Source organism: Mus musculus, chromosome 13, assembly GCF_000001635.26.
Source record: "Mus musculus strain C57BL/6J chromosome 13, GRCm38.p6 C57BL/6J".
Taxonomy (NCBI): Eukaryota; Metazoa; Chordata; class Mammalia; order Rodentia; family Muridae; genus Mus; species Mus musculus.
The window spans coordinates 112,336,367-112,356,211 of NC_000079.6; the positions used below are offsets into that span (position 1 = coordinate 112,336,367).

The 19,845-nt window shown below is 45.5% G+C and overlaps 1 protein-coding gene and 1 long non-coding RNA gene across 10 annotated transcripts in view; one reads left to right on the forward strand and one right to left on the reverse strand.

Moving 5' to 3' along the window:
- Nucleotides 1-19,845, forward strand: part of Ankrd55 (ankyrin repeat domain 55) — a 95,555-nt gene that overhangs the window by 47,916 nt on the left and 27,794 nt on the right. For 7 of the 9 annotated variants that reach the window (NM_001168403.1, NM_029898.3, XM_017315638.2 and 4 more), the window contains 2 exons: nucleotides 12,368-12,496; nucleotides 19,540-19,724. In NM_001168403.1, the coding sequence (NP_001161875.1) occupies nucleotides 12,368-12,496; nucleotides 19,540-19,724 (314 nt within the window). Of the gene's footprint in view, nucleotides 1-7,676; nucleotides 8,276-12,367; nucleotides 12,497-19,539; nucleotides 19,816-19,845 lie in introns of those variants that run through there. The other 2 variants (NM_001168404.1, NM_001168405.1) reach the window with 2 other exon arrangements.
- Nucleotides 15,188-19,439, reverse strand: Gm41065. The gene is made up of 2 exons (XR_873966.2): nucleotides 17,304-19,439; nucleotides 15,188-16,099 (listed from the first exon to the last, which is right to left on the reverse strand). It is a non-coding gene; the product is annotated as a predicted gene, 41065 (long non-coding RNA).

Below are 19,845 nucleotides of genomic sequence, written 5' to 3' on the forward strand. Positions count from 1 at the left end.
CTTCAGACAGAGCTCTAGCATGCCGGGTGTGAGCAGGCTCTACCATGAAGAGGTTTTTCTTGCATTGAGTTCTTGGGTGTATTAATTATATGACTGAAATTTTGTTACTTCCCTCTGGGCATTCCTTCTCCTGTCTTCTAGAGTGCCCCCCACTCAGATGTAAATAACAAGCAATGGTTCAGATGTGTTTTTTTCTGAATTAGAAGGACAGACAAAATAGTTCCAGGTCAGCATTGCTAGTCCTTGTTAATCACGACTGTTGCTTTCCTTCACATTGCTAAGGCAGCCTTGCAGAAGGCTTCTGAGTCAGCAGTCCTCATCTTTGAACAGAGTTCCAGGTCAGACCCTTCAGTGTTGCCCCAGAGCAGCTAAAGGGTTTCTTATAGTTATTTACTATACCTATGTCAAGTTGTTCAAGGACCAGGGCTGATTTTCATCAACTAATAGATTTCTATTACAAGCATCCCAAATCCAACTGAAAGACCCCGGGGCCCTTAGTGGGCTTTCTATATAAACATATGCTTGGCTAAGTTACCCTTCAGTAAGAAGGGTCGGTAATATTGAGAAAAGTCTAGAGTAAAGTCATGCATACACAAGATTCACACTAGACTGGTTTTGATAGACCCAGCTAGTCATAGACATTGAGTTAGGAGTCAGGCCCTCATAGCTTCATCCTGGTTTACATCTCTGCCCTCAGATGTCTTGAGCCTATCATCAAAGGCCTCTCGCTGATCATCCTGATGACCACACCCAAAAGCCCCTGTTTGCAGCTTGGGTTTGAGGTTGAACCTCTCCCTGATTTGTGGGGTCACACACTGTCTACACTCCACAGATCTTCAATGACCCAAAGGCAAACCTCAGAAGACAGGAGCGCACTTTTTTGGACTTCCGCTTTAAAAAGGAGAATCAGGGTCAAGATGGGTGCACTGATCAGTCTGTGCCCACGTGTGAAGCAGAGTGCTGCGTCTGCACGCTGGGGATGTCTAGACCCTAAGTTAGCTACCAACCACTTCCCCTACCTCAAAGTGGGTCTTATTTAGGCAGCTGGTGACTCAGCCATTCATACTCTAAAGCCAGATTCCAACTCTGGCTACTTCGAAGCTGAACTAGTAGTGTCCCAAGCAAATCATAGTTCTCCATCGCCCTACTCCACCCACCGAAGCCGAGATGAACACAGATCTTTAAAAGACCTCTGGTTCTTCTTCAGGCAAAGTGATCTCTGTTTAAACAAACAAACAACTGAGAGGCAGAGTGGTGCATGCCTTTGATCCCAGGATAACTCAGGAGTCAGAGGCAGGAGGATCTCTGTGAGTTCAAGACCAGCCTGGTGTATATATCAAACTCCAGAACTACATAGAGAGATCCTCTCAAAACAACAATAACAAAAATCTCCCTTGCTATCACAGCAGCATTTTGACCAACCAAATTCTAAGCTGAGAAAACAGTAGTCTTAAAGGTGATATGTTCTATCCAATGTCACAGTTTCCTCTTAAACCAGTGTCTCGGCAGGTCTGCATCCAACTGAAACGACCCTCTAATTAGCTTTCCTATTGTAGAAACAGGAGTGTGGCCTGTGGGCAGTGAGGTACCTTGGCAGTTAGGATGGCCACACAACATTTGTCTTTCAAATTTAGCTTGGTTTATCCACACCCTTATAATACTATGCTACAGACATCTCCCCAAGCAAGGAACCATTGGTTGGGCAGGAACTATTACTGAAGGATGTGACTGGGGATTTTTCTAAGGTGAGGACACTTCAGGAGCTTTGCCAGCTCAACCCACCTCCGCAGTAGAGTCCTTCATTGTGGGTGGCCAGCAGCACAGCACTGGTGCAGGTTTTAGGTCTTGGCCAATGGCTAATGCTAGCAGTTGAGCAGATATATGTGAGTTCAGCAACCGCGCCAGAAGTTCAAAGGTCACTGGAGCCAGGACCACACACAGAGGCCAGCCTCAGGTCCTCTGCCGATGAGTATCATCAACACAGAGGCTATGGAAGCCCTGTCTTGGGTGCATGGCAGTAAGATCTTAGAGATCATTTCCCAAGTTCCAAGTTGTGTATCATTTCACTGGGAGTTATCAGGGTTCACAGCTTGGGGCTAGTTCACGAACACATCAATTTGTCACTTTGTGATGGTACATGGCTGCTCCATTAACACATTAGAACTTGCTTCTATTTCTTGCCGGAGCTTCTTGGTGGCAGGCTTACAGGCTTACTCTAAGTCACACAAAATGGTTTTTAAGTTACACATAATGGTTCCTCTAATGTTTCCAAACCCGTGTTTTCCATACTGTGTGCATCTATATGAACCCATGCAAATTTAATATAGAGTCAGATCTCTGTATTTATGGGGAACTAGCCCTGAGCTCTACCAACAATCAGAAGTTCGAGTCTATAAAACAGTAGTTTTGCCAATAACTTATGCTCATCTTTTCTCAGACCTCAGATCTCAAGAGTGATGGCAATAAATTTCTGAGGCACTGCAAGGGATGTGTAACAGTTGTTAGACGGCACCGTTTAATGACAGGAAAGAAGTCTGTGCATGATTAGGGCTTCTGATCTTCACAAATAGTTTCAACCCTCATTTGGTTGAATTCATGGATATGAAGCCCACAGATGGGAAGAGTCATGAAAAGAAGAAAGGGGAAAATAATTTCTGAAAAAAATTCTAAAAACTAGAATGTGATGCTCTTATGTCAAGAAAATGGGTATCATTTTAGGGATTGTCCTATGTGAGTTCATGACCTGAAACAATTCTTCTGGGGTCCAGTTTTTATATACTCATATTTTCTTTCTATTCAGTAATTTCAATGCTACACGTAATATTAGAAAGCCCCTCCCTCACTAATTCCAGCCCACTACACGGGCCTCCAAGTAATCATGTTACCTACCCCATCTTCCCATGTAGTCATAGAAACCAGACTAGGACACAGAAGGTATGGCACTCTGTGTGTTGTTCGTTGAGTTTATTCTTTCAGCTCTCCATGTTCATGGCTAGCAATCTTGCCCACACTAGGAAAACACTTTGGTCTATTTCTCTGTTCCCCTGTGAATGGATACTCAGGTTGCCTCCAGTTTTTCAACCATCCTAACACTAATCTAAAGATGGAGTCTTATGCAAGTCTCCTTGAGTCCCTTATGGAAGACTTTCTCTAGAAAAATTATTTCTGGGTAATAGCATGTTCATTTTTAGTTTAATACATACTGCCTACTTGTTTCCCAAAACACCAATTTATATAGCTTGGTCAATAGACTAAGTAGCGTCTTCTCCAAGCATTGTTGAGTTATACATATTTGCATTCATCACTTGAGACTGCGTCTTCCATGCATTTCATGATCTACCTCTTTGCATCCCCTTTCCATTAATCTACAGGGGTGCTTGTCATTTTCTTGTTGTTTTATATATTCTGAATGCTGTTACTTTGTCTTGGCTAGGTTTAAAATATATTTCCAGTTTGCTGAACTATTCACAGTGGCATATTCACAAACTTGTGAATACAATTTATTGAGATAATTGGTTTTTCCTGTGTCTGATTTTGATTTGGGTACTTTTTTTTTTGTTTAAGAATGCCTATCTACCCTGGGAAACCTAATTACAGAGGACTAAATTTTTTCTTAGTTTGTCTGTGGTTTCATTTCTCAACTCTTTATTCTATTCCAGTGATCAGCTTTTTTTTTTCCTGTTTTATTCTTACTAGGCTGTTTGATTGCAAGTTGACTTCATTAGATGCTATCCACACTGCTCATGGTGGGAAAGGCTGGATGGGTCAGCTGTCCTTTGCATAGGTAGTCTAGAAGGCTCTCAGAAGGATCAATGGAGGTGTGTTTAGTTCAGAGAGGGAGCTATCAAGTGTCTGGCTGGCTGGAATCTAGCCTCTCCTCCTCTCATCTTAGCTTTTACAGGAGGAGCCCCCCATCAGGAGGGGCTGTGGGCTGTTGGCATCCGTGTTAGAACTCTGCGTGCATCCAGGCAGAGAAGCACCGGCATGCCTGGTATTTAGGATGCAGTGTTGATCTTATGCATGATTTAACATTAGTACATTTTTTAGGAACAGCCTCATAATCCAAATACCAGTTATAACAGCACTCTGAAAAAAAAATTCAACTTGCAAAAGCAGATGTGAAGTTCTGGATGTGATCCACGGCACCAGTCCCGTCTTCCGCATTCCTAGTACGTAACTCTAGCCAGTGTGCGCCCAAAAGTGAAATCAGAAGAAATAGTCCCTGATTCTAGACATCTGGCTTGATGGTTAACAGAAGGCAAGTGTAGAGCATCTAAATACCCCAAAACTTTACACTACAACAGACCATAGTTTAAAGTGGAGTAAAGTCACTCCTGCTTAAGAGCCCTTAAGTCCCTCTATCCCCTATCCCCAAACTCCATAAGTTTCTGAAGATAATGTCTCTTTCATCTTTGTACTCCTTGACTCTATCTCAGTAACTCACACATAGTAGATATCAAAGTGAGTATGTGTGTGTGTGTGCGTTTACACGTGTGTAGATGTATGTGTACACATGTGTATGTGTGTGTTTTACTGGAGAGATGACTCAGTGATTACGAGTATGTACTATTCTTTCAGGACTCTCAAGTTAAGTTCCCAGAACACGTGTCAGGGTGACTCACAATCACCTAAATCCAGCGTCAGGGGACTGAATTTCCTGACTGCCACAGATACTGAATGCCGGTCTCTCTCTTACACAAACACACAAACACATACACACACATACTTTAAAATAATCATACAAATATTTTTAAAACTGGTGTATATATGCAATAATTTATCTTAATTGATATGATATACATCATATATACACACATTACATATAAATACACATTATCAAAAGAAACAGAAATGTTTAATTCAAGAAAAGTCATGCAATTCATGCTACTTTTACACTAACGTCCCTTTCCTCTTTGTTTTGTTACCTAACTCAATTACATAGTTCACAAAAGACAGTTCTAGGTACCATTAGTTATTTCCATCATCTATTCCCCCAAAATAATATTTTCTATCAGTTAACATCTTTCCAAAATGTCCTATAGCCTGGAGAGCAGGAAATTCTTACTCGTGTTTTGCTGCATGGATGGTTTTGCCTGATGCTGAGGCCTGTGGATCTCTGGTCAGCAGAACACCAGAAGTTACACAAAAAATATATAGGATTACAAAAGTAATCAATTGTTTTGAAATATAGTTATCAGAATGTTTTAAAGAGCAAATTGATAATAATGGTATGCAAGCTGTATTTTTTTTAGTGAACTACTTTTTTTTGAGGTGTTGGGTACTGAACCTATATTCATACATAGGACCTACAGTCTAGCATATTTAAGCTATATCCCCAGCTTCCTCCACCCCCCCTTTTTTAAGTAAAATCTCATTAGATTGACAAAGCCAGTCTTGAATTTACTTTGATAGCCCAAGCTGTCCTTGAATTTACTAGTCCCCTAAATGCCTGGGATTGCCGGACCTCAATACTAGGTCTGACTTACACAAACTTTCTACTGGTGCATTAAATAAGATTTGACGTAGGGACCAACATCTACAATTCTGAAGTAGTGATGTATGCAAAGACATTGTGAGGTGTCTGTGGTCACTGAGGTGAGACGGAAGTATCTGTGTGACAAGCTATCTAGTTCTGTTAGCAACCGTTCTGTTGACAACCGTTAAGTCGTTGCCAATGTTCATTGTTGAAAAGATGTTCAGGGAGGATGAGGCTTAGTTCTCTGATGCAACCCTGCACATTTCTACCCTCATTTCTACCCATGGCTGTAACTGCTACTCTAGTGAGCTGTCATTCAAAGAAAAAAATCTTCCAAAGCCACTTGGGGCATTGAATGAACTACTTAGCCTCCCCTGCCTGTATAGTATTTGCTAAGTCCCTGCTGAGTGTTGTTAGAGTTTTCTTTCTGCTCTTGTGATTCACCAAGTCCTGAAGAGTGGGACTGTTTGATTCTGTTGAAAAAATAAACACAGTGTTAGTCTCGCTCCTTTTGTTTTGCTTGTCTGTTTTGTTGTTTGTTTGTTTGTTTGTTTGTTTTCCAGTGTCTCCACATAGCCCAGACTGTCTTGGAACTCACTGTGTAGGCTCTGCTGACTTCAAACTAGGAGATCCGCCTGCCTCTGGCTCCCAAATTCTGCGACTGAAGGCGTGCGCCGCCATGCCCAGCCTCTGCTTATTTTGTTCTTGTTAGAGTTTGCCTCTACTCTATGATCTTTAACTTTTCCCTTACAGTAGTGTCTGACCTACACTACAGAAATCTCCATTCTAAGGAGATTTTTAGTGGCTGCATCACTTTGGCAACTCTACGGAGAGAGGGTTCTTGAAACACGACGTTATTGTCACTGTCTCCAGTACTAAGACCCAACCTCAGTTATTAATCTCCAGTTGTAACCTTTGGCTATTGTGACGTTAGCTGGTTTTCTAGACTAGGAAACTCCAAGGCAAAGATAGGGAATCAATTTACAGATCTTTCTTATCTGAAGGAGTTTGGTTTTTATGTTTTTGTTTGGTTTGGTTTTTTCTTTTTTTTCTCTTTCTTTTTTTGTTTTGTTTTGTTTGTCTGTTTGTTTTTGTTTTTGTTTGTTTCTTCCAAGTAGAAGTGAAATAAAATAGAGAACAACATACATTTCTAACCTTTTCCCCCCCTGAGGGATGCTCTATAACTTTGTGGGGAATGCCCACATGTGACTGGGGAGTTAATATTATGTGAATTTTTGTTTGACCTCAAAGAAACCAGGGACAAAAGGCTGAGGTGCCTGTTGATATATCAAAGTAGGTGCTGGTTAGCTCTCACGCTGTACCTGTGGCTCCTCCCAGCATCTCTCACCCCGCCCCCTACCCTAAAGCTCTGCCTACCAGGGGCGGGGTTTCCCCTTCCCTGTCCCCAGCTTCTCTTTCCTATATAACAACAACCATTTTGGAAACCCGGCCTCCTGGCCTGTTGGTTGGTCTCCTGGCATGCTCCTGCCTCTTACCCACCCTCTCTCTTCTCTTGCTCTCTCTCTCTCTCCTCACCCCCTATTCTCTCATGGCCCAATTCATATACAGTAAAACTTCTCAGTTCATGTCTAGGAAACAGTCATGTCTTTTTTTTTTTTTTTTTCCATTCAGTTTTTAAATACCAAGGAGGGAGAGGCTGAGTTTCCATGCAGTTCTAGATCCTTCGAGGTGTGGAGATGTTTTGCTTATCTCTCAGCTCCCTGCTATTGTCCTGTCCTCTGCAACACCTAGGACAAGCCAGACACTTTGTGTGCTCACATCATCATTACTCTCTGTGTCCTTCAGTGTTAAGGAGAGGTGATAGTAAAATTGCTTCACATGAGTCAGATTTCTGGTTCAGAAAAAAAAAGTTAGCAGTGGTTGTCAGAGAGGGAGCTCTGAGATTCTTTCAGTACCTGTCAGCTAAGCAGACGTTGAAATGGAATGTTCTGGCTCAGGACATAGAGTTACTCATCGGCATTTCACAACGGCCATCCTGTGCACCACCAGCTACAACCGGCACTGAGCTCTAGGGTGACCTCAAGACATACCCTGTCAAAGAACATGTGTTCTTATATTCCTAAGTTAGTGTGAATTATTCTTCCGGTCTTTGAACTGATGTTTATTTTTCATAAAAATGGAATTCCATGTCACCAAGGCCATCTGGGGACTTCTGTGCACCATGTTTCTGATTCTTCAGCTTTCACCTCTGGAATGTTTCCGTGGTCCAACTAAACCCTCCAGGGAGCCAAGAACACAGACAGTGGGAAAAGCAGATGAAGGTAGCCATCTCACATCCAACGGGTTCCATACTTCCTGTGTCCCAGAGATCCTTAATAAACTGGAACTCACTAAGTCTAGAAAACATCTTGAATGCCTGCTATGAGCCTGGTGCCATGCACAGCTTCCACATTTACGTGTTTCACATTTCCATTGTGATGTCTACCGCGGCTTAGCACAGACCAGCTTCCCAAGCCTGAATGAAGCCTGCCTGGATATGGACCCCAAAGCCTTCACCAGCACAGCCTTGACTGCCCGCAGGCTCCATGGAAACTGACGCAAGGAGAAAGCAATGTTCCTAGGGATGGCTTGCACAGTTCCTGTGACTGCCTAGCAGTGACTTACCCTGCTTCCCCGTTTGAAAGCTTAGAATGCCACAAGGGGGGTTATTTTTATTTCTCATTAGCTCAGCTTGGGGGAGGGGGGGAGTAGCAACAGGAAATTTCTCTTTACTGAAAGTTTACAAATGTTTACAATGTAACAGCATTCAGGGAAGTTAAGGCAAGTCATAGTTGGTGGCAAAAAAAAAAAAAAAAAAGAGTTATTTCTAGCCATGGCTAATTGTAACGCCTTTAACCCCAACACTCAGTTTAAAAGGGGAAACGGGAAGAGGCTAGTTACTATTCCTTCAGAGTGAACTCTGCTGGACATGCAGGTTTGGCAATGCCTAACTGCTTTTCTAACCAACGAAAGCAGGGTAAAAAATACATTTAAAATATTAAACTTAGCCAGGCAATAGGGGCAAACACCCTTAATCCCAGCATTTGGGAGACAGAGGCAGGTTGGAGGTCAGCCTGGTCTATGGAGTGAGTTCTAGTAGAGCCAGCGCTACACAGAGAAACCCTGTCTCAAAAACAACAAAGGAGTCATTTCTAAAGTGTCGCTAGCTATACTGTTAGAAGCCTAGAGACAAACCTGTTCCCTAGTGAGAACCACCATTGCATAAAGTGAGTCAGCTAAGATAATGCGCGTGCGCACACACACACACACACACGAACACGCGTGCACACACACACACAAACACACGCACACACACACACCACCACCCACCCACCCACCCACCACAATTTCCCAGCAACTGAGTTCCCTTCCAAGCATAGAAATCTACCAATATAATGAAGATCATTTTCTTCAGAACCATGGGCATACAGATTAGAATTCCAGCCTTACCAAGTGTCACAGCCAGTGTCACAGGCAAATTGCTTAACCTGTCTACTTCGGCTTCCTCACTTTAAAAAGGATTCTAAAACTCCTGTCCTTGGGGGTCACTGTCAGAATACATTGAGATAACACGTACAGGCTTCTTGGTGCCAAATAGGTGTCCAGAGGTAACATTTGGGTTGACCAGATAGCTAAGCAGGAAAAGGTGCTTGCCAGCAAGCCAGGCAGCCTGAGTTCTATCCGGAGAAAGCGAGAACCCAAAGCTACAAGCTGTCCTCTGACTTCAACATGTGCTCTGGCACAAACACACATACAAAATAAACTAATAAATGCTTTTAAAACAAAGTAACATTCTTACTGCCTTACTCCTTTATCAAAAAATGTAGGAGTTACCCTTGGATGTTTTATTGTTTTAAAAGAAAAACGTTTACAATGTAGCAAGTCCAAGTGGGACACAGTTGCTAGCCTTGCATAACTGCAGTTTAATTTACAACCACATTTTCACAGTGAATTCCCATGTGCTTAAATCATAATTCTATATAGTCCTTGCTATCTATTACACATTTCCTTTCCGGTGTGTGTGTGTGTGTGTGTGTGTGTGTGTGTGTGTGTGTGTGTGTACAGATTCATGCTTTTGTGCATGTATGTGCATATGTGGGTCAAAAATGGGGTCCCCAAGTGGGGAGTTTGACTGCATGCACCCCCACCGCACCACCAGGTGGGCATCTGGCTGTGAGAAGCCATAGAACCCCACTCCAGGGGTGGGAAACGCACAGTCTGAGGTTCCCTGCTGTGTGCCTCAGAAGAGCCAGTTCTGGCACAGAGGCCAGAGATGTCAGGTTCTCAGCCTTGGACATCTCAGATGCCACTGGACGTCATGGAAGAGCTGAGAACAGAGTAGGGCCCGAGGATGGACTCTGGCCCGGGCTGAAGGTAGAAGGGCAGGGAGGAGAGAGCTCCGGCTGGTTACCGCAGGGATGAGACTCCTTGTCTTGCCTGGCAGCTTGTTCTGCAAATGGCTTGGATGTTGGCTGGAGCGCAGAGAGGCCTCCTGGACAGAGGTTAGCGCTCGTTAGGGAAAGACCTGCTCCATTGCTCCAGCGTGGCCGATCCCAATGAGCAGAGGCAGTCCATGGTTTTAAGGCATTTGTTGTAAAAAAGCAGGGAGAGAGAGAGGGGAGGAGGGAGGGAGAAAAAGAGAGAGAGAAGAGAAGTAGAGGTCAGCCATGGCCGTCGCGTGGAGAGAGGGAGTAAGGAAAGGAGGAGAAAGGGAGAGCAAGGGAACAAGAATAAGAGAAAGAGAATAAGAGAAAGAGGAGGGGCAAATAGCCCCTTTTATAGTGGGCCCAGTCTACCTGTCTGTTGCCAGGTAACTGTGGGGGTGGAGTTTGGACAGAATACTAGGAACTTGGGGCATTGCCTATATGACTGATGGCCACACACTTCTCTGCTGGGAGCAGGGGGTAGGGATGGGGGCAGCTGTGGGAGGCTGTAGCTGTGACCGGAGCCAGGGCCCCAGGAGGTGTGGCCGAACACCTGCGGTTCCTTAGGGTCACCGGGGGTTCAAGGCTTATGCTCAACTGGGGACCAGGCTCTCTGTGCACAGCTCACTGCCCCACAGAAACTCATGGAGTAACTCTACATTCCAAGAGAAAATGCAGCAGTTGTGTCAAATAGGCAAGCCCCAACGTCTTTGGGTAAATATTCCTTTCCATATGGAATCAATTTGCTAAACAGCCCCAAGACCGGCTCTAGAGGCTCAGTGCTAGAGGACAGCTGTAACTTGAAACCTGCAAACGCACCATAAATTACAGATTTAAAATATGAAACTGGCTGAGGTGATTTAGCATCCTAAGCTCAGTGCTCCACCATCCTCAGAGCCTGGCCTCACTCAAGGTGAGCACTTCACTGGGGCTATTTCTTCTTCTAGAGGTCAATGGCAGAGATCGGGGTTTGCTAACTGCTCTGGTGACACAAAATATCGATATCTTGGCACAAGAAAATACACTTTGGTTCCCATCATGGTGATGCTGATTGGTGAGGTGTATCTGCTCTCTGACAATCTCTCTTCAGTTAGGGTCTCGGGCTTTGCCCTTGTGGGGAACAGCCCTGTCATCCTCCACACTCAGTGAGATGAGAAGGGGACCAGGCTTCAAGGGAGTCTTTGTGCCCTCTGTCCATTTTCCAATGGTTACAACTCAGTTCCATGATTGACCCAGGTGTAGAACACTTAGAACGTGGTCTGATTGTATGGCCTGGGAGAACAGGAAATATCCTAGGAACATGGGGAGAGATTCCCCGTAGCCTTTACACCAGAAGGTGGTTTGGGAGATAGAGTAAGATAATAGCTGTAAGAACTCTGATGAGTTTCTGGATCAATAAATATTCTGGGGTGACCAGATCAAGGATTGTCACCTGTACTCAGCTCATCTGATAGGCAGGGCAGGCCTATTGCCTGTCTTCACGCTGTCTGCAGGAATAGCAATAAAAGAGAAATTCCATAGCTTTTCTGTGCCTTGGCCTTTCCTCGGAAATCCTAAACTCAGTTCACTTTGAATGTTTTCATGCAGGTGAGAGGTGTGATCAGGGAGAAACCATCCCTCCCTTCGTACTCCCAAATACCACTGTTTCTTGAGGGCAGGCACCCTTGCCCAGCATAAAATCACCTGCCGCAGGCCATCCCTTATCTGTATGACCTTCGTTTCTCAGAGGCTGAGCTGCAGCAGACAGACTCAGCTAGCCCCGTTCTCCAAGAAGTCCCTCCCAACAATGTAAATCAGATCATTCCAACATCCACTTGAAACCACCACTGTGTTTCCGCTAATGTGAAATAAAATCCCAATGGTTTATGCAGGACTAGCATTCCCACTGGCCTTCTGGGATTTCATCTCTCCTCTTCTCTAGTTCATTCACTCATTCATTCATTCATTCATTCATTCATCCCACAGCTATGCATACAGTCTCTGTTCTAGGCACTGGGACCTCAGCAGTCACACAGTGTGCAGGACATGGCGGGGCTTGTGTTCTTCCATTATTGCTGTCTTTGTGCATATTCTCAGCTACATGGCTTGGTGCTGCTGTGCCTCTTCCTTCAATCTGTCTCATGAAAGCCTGTTTTAGAATAGACCTTGCTCCCTTGGTTATACTCTGTGTGACCACTGCCAATCAGGGAAATCCCCTGACTCCTTCATGTGTATGTATTGTCTGTCTTCCTTTATTTTCCCACAGCTCAACCCCATGAGGGCAGGCATCTTGATTCTTATACTCACTTTCCTATCCTCAGCACCTATTAACTTGGCAGAAGGTTAATCATCAATTATCCCTTGACCAAACCATTTAATGAATGAATGGTAACAAACTAACAGCAGTGGGTGTGTTCTCCGAAGAATGTATCTTGTTTCCTCTTGGGAACCCTGTTCATCTCTGTCCCCTCTGATCATTATATTTCAGGGGATGACGCCACTCCATTGGGCAGCTTTCCACAACCGGCCTCAACACACCCAAATGCTGTTGAAGAAGGGGGCAGACCCCACCCTTGTGGACAAGGATTTTAAAACAGCCCTCCACTGGGCAGTCCAGGTAAGAAAGCAGGCTGTGAGCTTGTCTCGGCTTTAAATGATGTAAAGCCATGTTAACTAATTTCTGCACGGGTCATCCACAAAAGTGGGAACTATCCCACATGGTCGTCCTGGTATTTATCTGAAATTAATATGATAGATCAAGGAGGACTGTCTCTACTCCTTTTCCCTCCTCCTACATGCAGAAAGACAACAGCAAGTCACACACGTGCGCGCGCGCACACACACACACACTCACAAACCTGCAATGTTGTCCCCTACATTCAATGCTTACGATTGACTTCCAGAAACCCTCAGAGAATTGCCAGGCAAATTCCTTCAGTCTTTGGACCAGAGATCACCGACTTTCTTCCATCCCACCCCTATACAGCCAAGCCACTGCAGATGACCCTGACTTTTGTACTGAACAGCAGAAGACAATGAGTCACACTCCTGCATCACTGTCACGGGAGTTGAGCCACCCCAGTCCACATGGCCACAAATAGCAACCTGGGCCTGCGGACTCTACAGTCCAAAGAAAGTCAAACAGACGAGACAAGAGAGTAAAGACAGCTAATAGTTCTGAAGTCTATCCTGCTGAGCAGTTAGACCTATTCAAACGCTCAAGGAGAGCTTTCGGGTGCTTCCTTCAGCAACCTTGGCTTCCCAACCCCTGCTCTTCCCTGCCATTGGCCAGTCAGGGTGGCCTTGTAAGTCATCTCTGCTACCCAGCTATAGTTTCACTTGGTGTTTTCATGGTGGCAGGGTAGCACCTGCGAGTTTCAGGACTCACACGTGTGCCTGAGGTAAGGGGGAAAACAAGCGATTTGGAAACTGCTCTGGGTTTGTGCCTCTAAACTTGGCTTCAGTCACAGGGCACTGGACCCCAGCCCTGGGCCACTTTACAAAGTCAGCAGGGCTTGTTTTTGTCATGCCCACCTGCCCTGGTGTGCACCTACATACTTTCATTATCTAATCATACGCCCTGCCCCGTCCCTGCCAGCTCCGTGTGGGGGCACTTAGAAATTGCCTCTGGCTGGTTAGAGGTCACCGCTGTAGCCCAAGCAATCTGGGTCAGCACCCAAGCAGCTCCCTGTGCACGTTGGTTCTGAGCTTAGGTGAAGACGGTACCTGAGAATCAAGCGTTTTCTACATATTTACCCTCGATACACTTGCACTCTGATTCCTGCCTTTGGACGGTGTGCCCTTTGGGAAATCTCCCCCTGAGTAATTCTGACAAGCATGCATTATGTGCCCGCTTCCTCCATCCCAGCCTGTAAAGGAACTTTAATCCAGCAATATGGCTGCTCTGGCAAGTGATGTCTTCTTTGAGGGACAGACAAAGTGACAAATCAGAGAAAGATTTGACAGAATGAGTCAGAGTTAGGATACGCCCAACTCTCCTGAGAATGGGAAAGAGAGGCTACTTAAAGGGGGGGGGGGAGTTCAGTCAGCTCAGTTGAGTTCATTGCAGAGCAGCCCAGTTCGTGGAGTTCACGGGCAGTCTTTCCAACAGAGTAGTTCAGTCAGAAGCCAGAGAAGCCAATTTGAATCTGTCGTCCTGGAGAGAAGTGTGAGCCAGAACAGCTGAACTGAACCAGCCAGCCAGAGTTCAGAAGGAACTAGAAAGAGTGGTTTCTTCAGCAGCAAGTCTCAGAGGCTGAAACACTCTAGGTCTAGGTGAGCAGATGGAGGCTGGAAGCTGAAGCCTTCAAGGTCTGGGCTTGCAGAATGCTAGACTGTACGGCTAGCAGCTTCCAGGCCTAGGCCTAGGGATAGCTAGAAAGGCTCTGGGCTCAGCCAGGTAGCCATAAAGCCTGGGTGTGGCTCTCATCTCTCAATTTATTTGAGGAAATAAAAGTAACATTTACATTTACACCAACCACGGGTGAGCACCTAAATTAGCCCTTGCAATGGAATGAGCTCAATGGCAGAATCCTGGACTCCATCCCAGACCATTTGAGTCTGGCCCTCTGGAGATGAAGCCTCTGCTCCCATCCTCTAGGAGACAAGAACACTGACCTGCATTATAACAGCCCGCTCTCAAAGTAATCAGGGCACACTTCTCAGAACTACAGGAATTACCTCCTAAGAATGAACATCCATGCCCCACCACCCCGATCGACTTGCCTCTTCAACAGTCAACTGCTCAATACTATTACACTGGGGGATAGAGGGCCAAGGAGATGGCTCAGATGGCAAAATGGTTGTTGTGCTGTGCAAGCCTGAGGAGCTGAGGAGAAACCCTCAACACCCACTTGAAATGGCAGGCATCCCCTGTGTGCCTCTGTAATCCTAGTGTCATGGGGCATGTAATCCTGGTGTCATGGTTATTCCTGGAGCTCACTGATTCATGTCCAATGAGAGGCCCTGTCCCTGAAAACAAGGTAGAGAGTGACAGGAAAAGACAGTCAACATCAACCTCTGACCCTCACATACGTACACCTAGGAATGTGTACCAGTACACATAGACAGCATAGACAGGCATACACTACTCATTCTCTCTCTCTCTCTCTCTCTCTCTCTCTCTCTCTCTCTCTCTCTCTCTCTCTCCCCTCCCCCTCCCCCTCCCCCTCTCCCTCTCTCTCTCTCTGCTTTCTTCTCCCTATGCCCAAACACACACACACACACACACACACACACACACACGACATTATATTGGAAGTTGAATTTCAGAATGAGTTTTATAAAAGACAAACCACATACAAAGCAGTAGTTTCTAATTTCAAATTCTATTTGTTCATTGCCAATATATAGATAAAAGTATTTTGTCTTTTGCATAAAATATGTCTTACATCCTGAAAACTTGTTATAATTGTTGATTAATTTTCAGGCTTTGGGTGGCGTCTGTCTTTTCCAATATGCTACCTAGACAATCTCATACCATGCACATGTCAGTTACAGCTCTCCCTCCCCAGGCATCTTACTTTCTCTCCATCCTCCTGTCTTACTACAGTAGTTAGGACTCTGGCTCCCAAAAGAGCTGAGAACAGTTCAGCTTCTAATGTTTCAGAGGTATTGGGCTCTTTTCTCTCTAGTTAGCCTGGAGCCTGCTCTCAACTGCTCACTCTGCAGACTCACTATCTCCATTCCAGTCTAACTTGTCTGGCTACAGCTTTAGCACGTCATAAGCACGCAGGCCTTTAAGGAAACTAAGGAGACGTTAGCATGGGCACTAAAACGTTGACTTCCACTTGTACACTCACTAGCACATGAGGAGTGGTGTTTATATCCGCCCATTTAAAGCAGGAAGAGGATCAGAATTCCCTGTAAAAGGGCGGCACCACACAACTTATCCTGCATCTAATTATTACCCTTGTTGCTGTGACAAAGGCAACTGAAGGATGAAAGGGTTGCTCAGACTTGAAGTTTGCGGGGATGCAGTGCATCATGGGAGGAAGCATGGTGACAGGAGCTGGAGGCAGCTGATCACACTTCATCCACAGTCAGGAAGCGGTTGAACTTCAGGGGCTCAGCTCCCATTCTCCTTGTCATGAAGTCTGGGACTCTAGCGCATGGCACCGTGCTCCTCACATTCAGGAAAAGTCTACCGTCTGTTTCCACGTCTACAGCAGCACCTTCACAGACACACCCGGAGATGTGTTTTCATGATGATTTGATGACTCTAATACAGTCGGGTTGATAAAGAAGAGATTAACCATTACAGGTCCCTAGACATAAGCTGACAACCAACTGGTCTTACAGTCTCCTAGGGAACCTCCTTCAAAGGACACTGCCTTAGTTACTCTTCTGTTACTGTGATGAAACACCATGGTCAAGGCAATTCTTATAAAAGGAAATATTTAAGTGTGGTCGGGGGGGCTTGCCATTTCACAGGCTTAGCCCATGATCACCATAGAGGCGAGCATGACAGCAGGCAGACAGGCAGGCAGGCAGGCAGGCTTGGTGCAGGAGCAGTAGCTAAGAGCTTACATCCTGATTCATAGGCAGAGAGAGAGATGGAAAGAGACAGAGACTTGAGACATTGGACCAGGCTTGGGCTTCTGAAACCTCAGAACCCACTCCCCAGTGACACGCCTCCTCCAACAAGGCCACACCTTCTTATCCTTCCAAAACATTTCCACCAATTAGGGACCAAGCATTCAAATATAAAAACCTATAGCGGCCATTCTCCTCCAAACCATGGCAGACACCGAGAATAAAATGGGTCTTCAGTCAGGATACTGCAATTATGGTTTTGTTTTTTCACATATATCATTATTATCTATTACTTCAGCTTTCTCCTTGGCAAGACTTTTTCTGACTCAGGCTCTTCTCCAGTGTTCTCTCCTCACAAGGGGTAAATAGAAAACAATTGGACTACAACAGTTTTCAGAGGGCGTGAAGGCAACTCATGGGTCATTACCCACTAGCAAAAGCAAAGCAAATCAATACAACAGAACAATCTACAACCCCAGTGTCGCTTACCGATGCAGAATCCAAGAATTTAAGAACAGGCTCCAAGTGCTATCCTTACTCTCTGGCTTAATCGCCTCCCCACAGAGTGTAGACACCTTCTCTGTTGCTCCTATGGCCCCAGCTGGGCATTCCTACTTCTTCTCTCTTAGTGTGCCTCGGTCTCTGTGACTCCTTCATCCCATCCCCACTGTCCGTGAGCTTCCCTTTGGCTGATACCATCCAAAGTACTAGCTGGAAATGCTGTGTGTCACCAAGAGATTATCATCCCTGGTCTTGGCATATACATAAGTGCCTCTGGGTTTCCTTAAATTCTCAGGAGGGTCGCCATAGTAACATCACTAGGAGAGACATCTAGAATGCCTACTGATTAATTCAGTCCTCAGTTGTCAAGACTCATCATGATTACTTACTTATATGATAGGTCTGGTCAGCAGTTTTCACTTCAGCTTCCTCAGCTTGAACCTCCAGGATCTTTTCCTCAAAGATCAAAGCATACAGACTCTACAGCGTCAATCCTGGCTCAGCCAATCCTTAGCTGTGAGCCAGAGCAGATTCCTTAGGTCCCTCTTGCCTCTGTTCTCTGACCTCTCCAATGTGCCAGTGATAATAGCAGCTACCTCCTGGGATCCGTGTCAGGAGCGGGTGTAGAAAAGGACTCAGCCGTAAACAATCTCCCCCATGCACACAGCTATCGCCATTATGTCTGAGAAAACTCATACAAATGCAGAGCGAAATACAAATAATAATGGTTTTTGTGAGATCAAGGAGCAGGCAAAGGAATTATCTGGAAAATCCCCCAACAAAAGGCATGGAGAAAGAAGTGCAAAGCTAGGTGAGATGTCTGGTCTCACCTTATTCAGAGGGATGGTCTACAGTATCCCAGCCCCCAAGACACACGGGACAAGTCGGTCAGACTTTTACAAGAGGCACACACAGGTGCCCATGGCTGCAGCCACTGCCAAGTGACTGCTGCCAAGGGTCAGGCAAGGAGAAGGAGCAGAGGTGAGAGGCCTCCTTTTGTTTTTCTCCTCTGTCCTTAATGCTCCCTCCAATACAAAGAGGGGAAGCTGAAGGGAGGGGGAGGTGTTTGCCCTTTGAATCACCTTGGCAACCCGAATTCCTTTTCTCTTCCAGGAAACTGGAAACAAAACTGCTGGCACTTTTGCCTGTTTTCCTTTTCTAGGAGCTAGCACTTTCCAAGAAAAAAGTCTTTCAACTGGTTCAACTATGTCCCAGACTCCTCAAAATTCATGCCATGTGAAAGACTCTAGAAAAATTGATAAAAAAAACAAAAAAACAAAAAAACAAAACCCCTGTGTGATCAGAGGCAGGCTTCTTGTGCCAGGCAGGCACACACCAAGTTACAGCCAAGTCCTGTGGAAGGAAGGCAACATGGAGAGAGGGAAAGGACGTGGGAAGGGCACTGTGAGAGGAAGAGAGTCATGTGCTTTGTAGGCAGGGTCTACTTCCCAGCTATGTGACCAAGATCCAAGAGGGTCCCGGAGATATGATGTTCTATGGTCACCACCATGAAATCTGCAAGTTTTGTAAGAGAACGTTAGGCAATGAAGCCTGCACACACACACAATTCTAACTGCAAAACTCCTGTGTCGGGAGTCCAGTCCTGCCCAGCCTGCGCTGGTGCCCTCTGCTCTGGCAGGGGCTTTTCCCTGTCCTACCCGAAGGGCACCTGAGAGGATCTGGAGGTGTGGTAGGAGTCTCCTACGCAAGGTGCACCATGCCAGGCTGAGGAACAAGAGAGTTTTGTTTTGTTTTTTTTTCTGTATCCCTGTATCATTGCTCTCATTGTTGTCTTACTATTGAATTTAACTGTACAGCTGTCCTTACATCCACGGTGGTGTCTGCTGAAATGAGGAAGTCAAGCGAGCAGATCTAACGAGCAGTTTGTTGTCTAGGTGACCCACCTGTCAGGCTAGCTCTGACGTCCGCTGATGTTTGCGGTCAAGTCTATCATCAGTTCGCTAGACTCGGAAGACATTAGCCCCAGCTGAAGACAAAACCCCTGGCAGAGAATTGACATAAATGGAAATTTGTCGAAGAAATGAAGTACAAATTGTAGGAGGCCCCATAGCTTGTGATTAGATTTCTGTACCGGCCCCAAGAGAGCACACGAAAAATAAAAATTAAATCACCACATTTGCGCTCCATCTCACTAAAACCAAGCTAAGTTGTTACCTGAACGTCTGAGAAGCCAGGAGAGAGGGGAGGGGAGGGGGAGCTGGGGAGGAGAGGGGATCATAGTCAAATTCTCCACAGATCAGACCACATGGTCATGAAGCGCATTCCTTTATCCTCCCAAGTCTGTATCCGCCATCACAAAACTGTAAACTTAAAACATTAAAACACTAGTGTGAACTTTAGACACAGTTGTCATGTTGAATAGCCAAAGGGTGGGCCATGCCGGCGAGTACTTGCCAAGCTGGGTCTGTTAGTCCTCATTCTCTGAGAAGTTTTTGAAGTGATCAATCTGGTTTTTTTCTTCTTTGTTTCCAGTTTTTTTCCTTCATCTGTCCTCCATCTCTGTCTCTTGTTTCTCCTCCCCCCCACCCCACCCCCGCCCCCACCATGTACACAGGACCATGCACAGGGTTGTTCCTGATGGGTTTTCTCTGACTCTTTCTGCAGAGTGGAAATAGAATTCTGTGCTCCATCATTCTGAGCCATCGGCAGGGCCCGTCCATTATCAACTACGACGACGAGAGTGGGAAGACGTGCGTCCATATCGCTGCAGCTTCCGGTTTCGGAGACATCATCAACGATTTGGCAAAGGTCCCCGAGTGTAACCTGCAGGCTCTGGATGTGGATGACAGGTATCCATGGCAACTCAGGAAGTGCTGAGAATTGCCAGTCATCTTCTCCTAATGTTAACCTTAAAATAAAGATGTTGAAGGCCATCCTTTCCGATTATATCCCTAATTGCTGGTAATATGG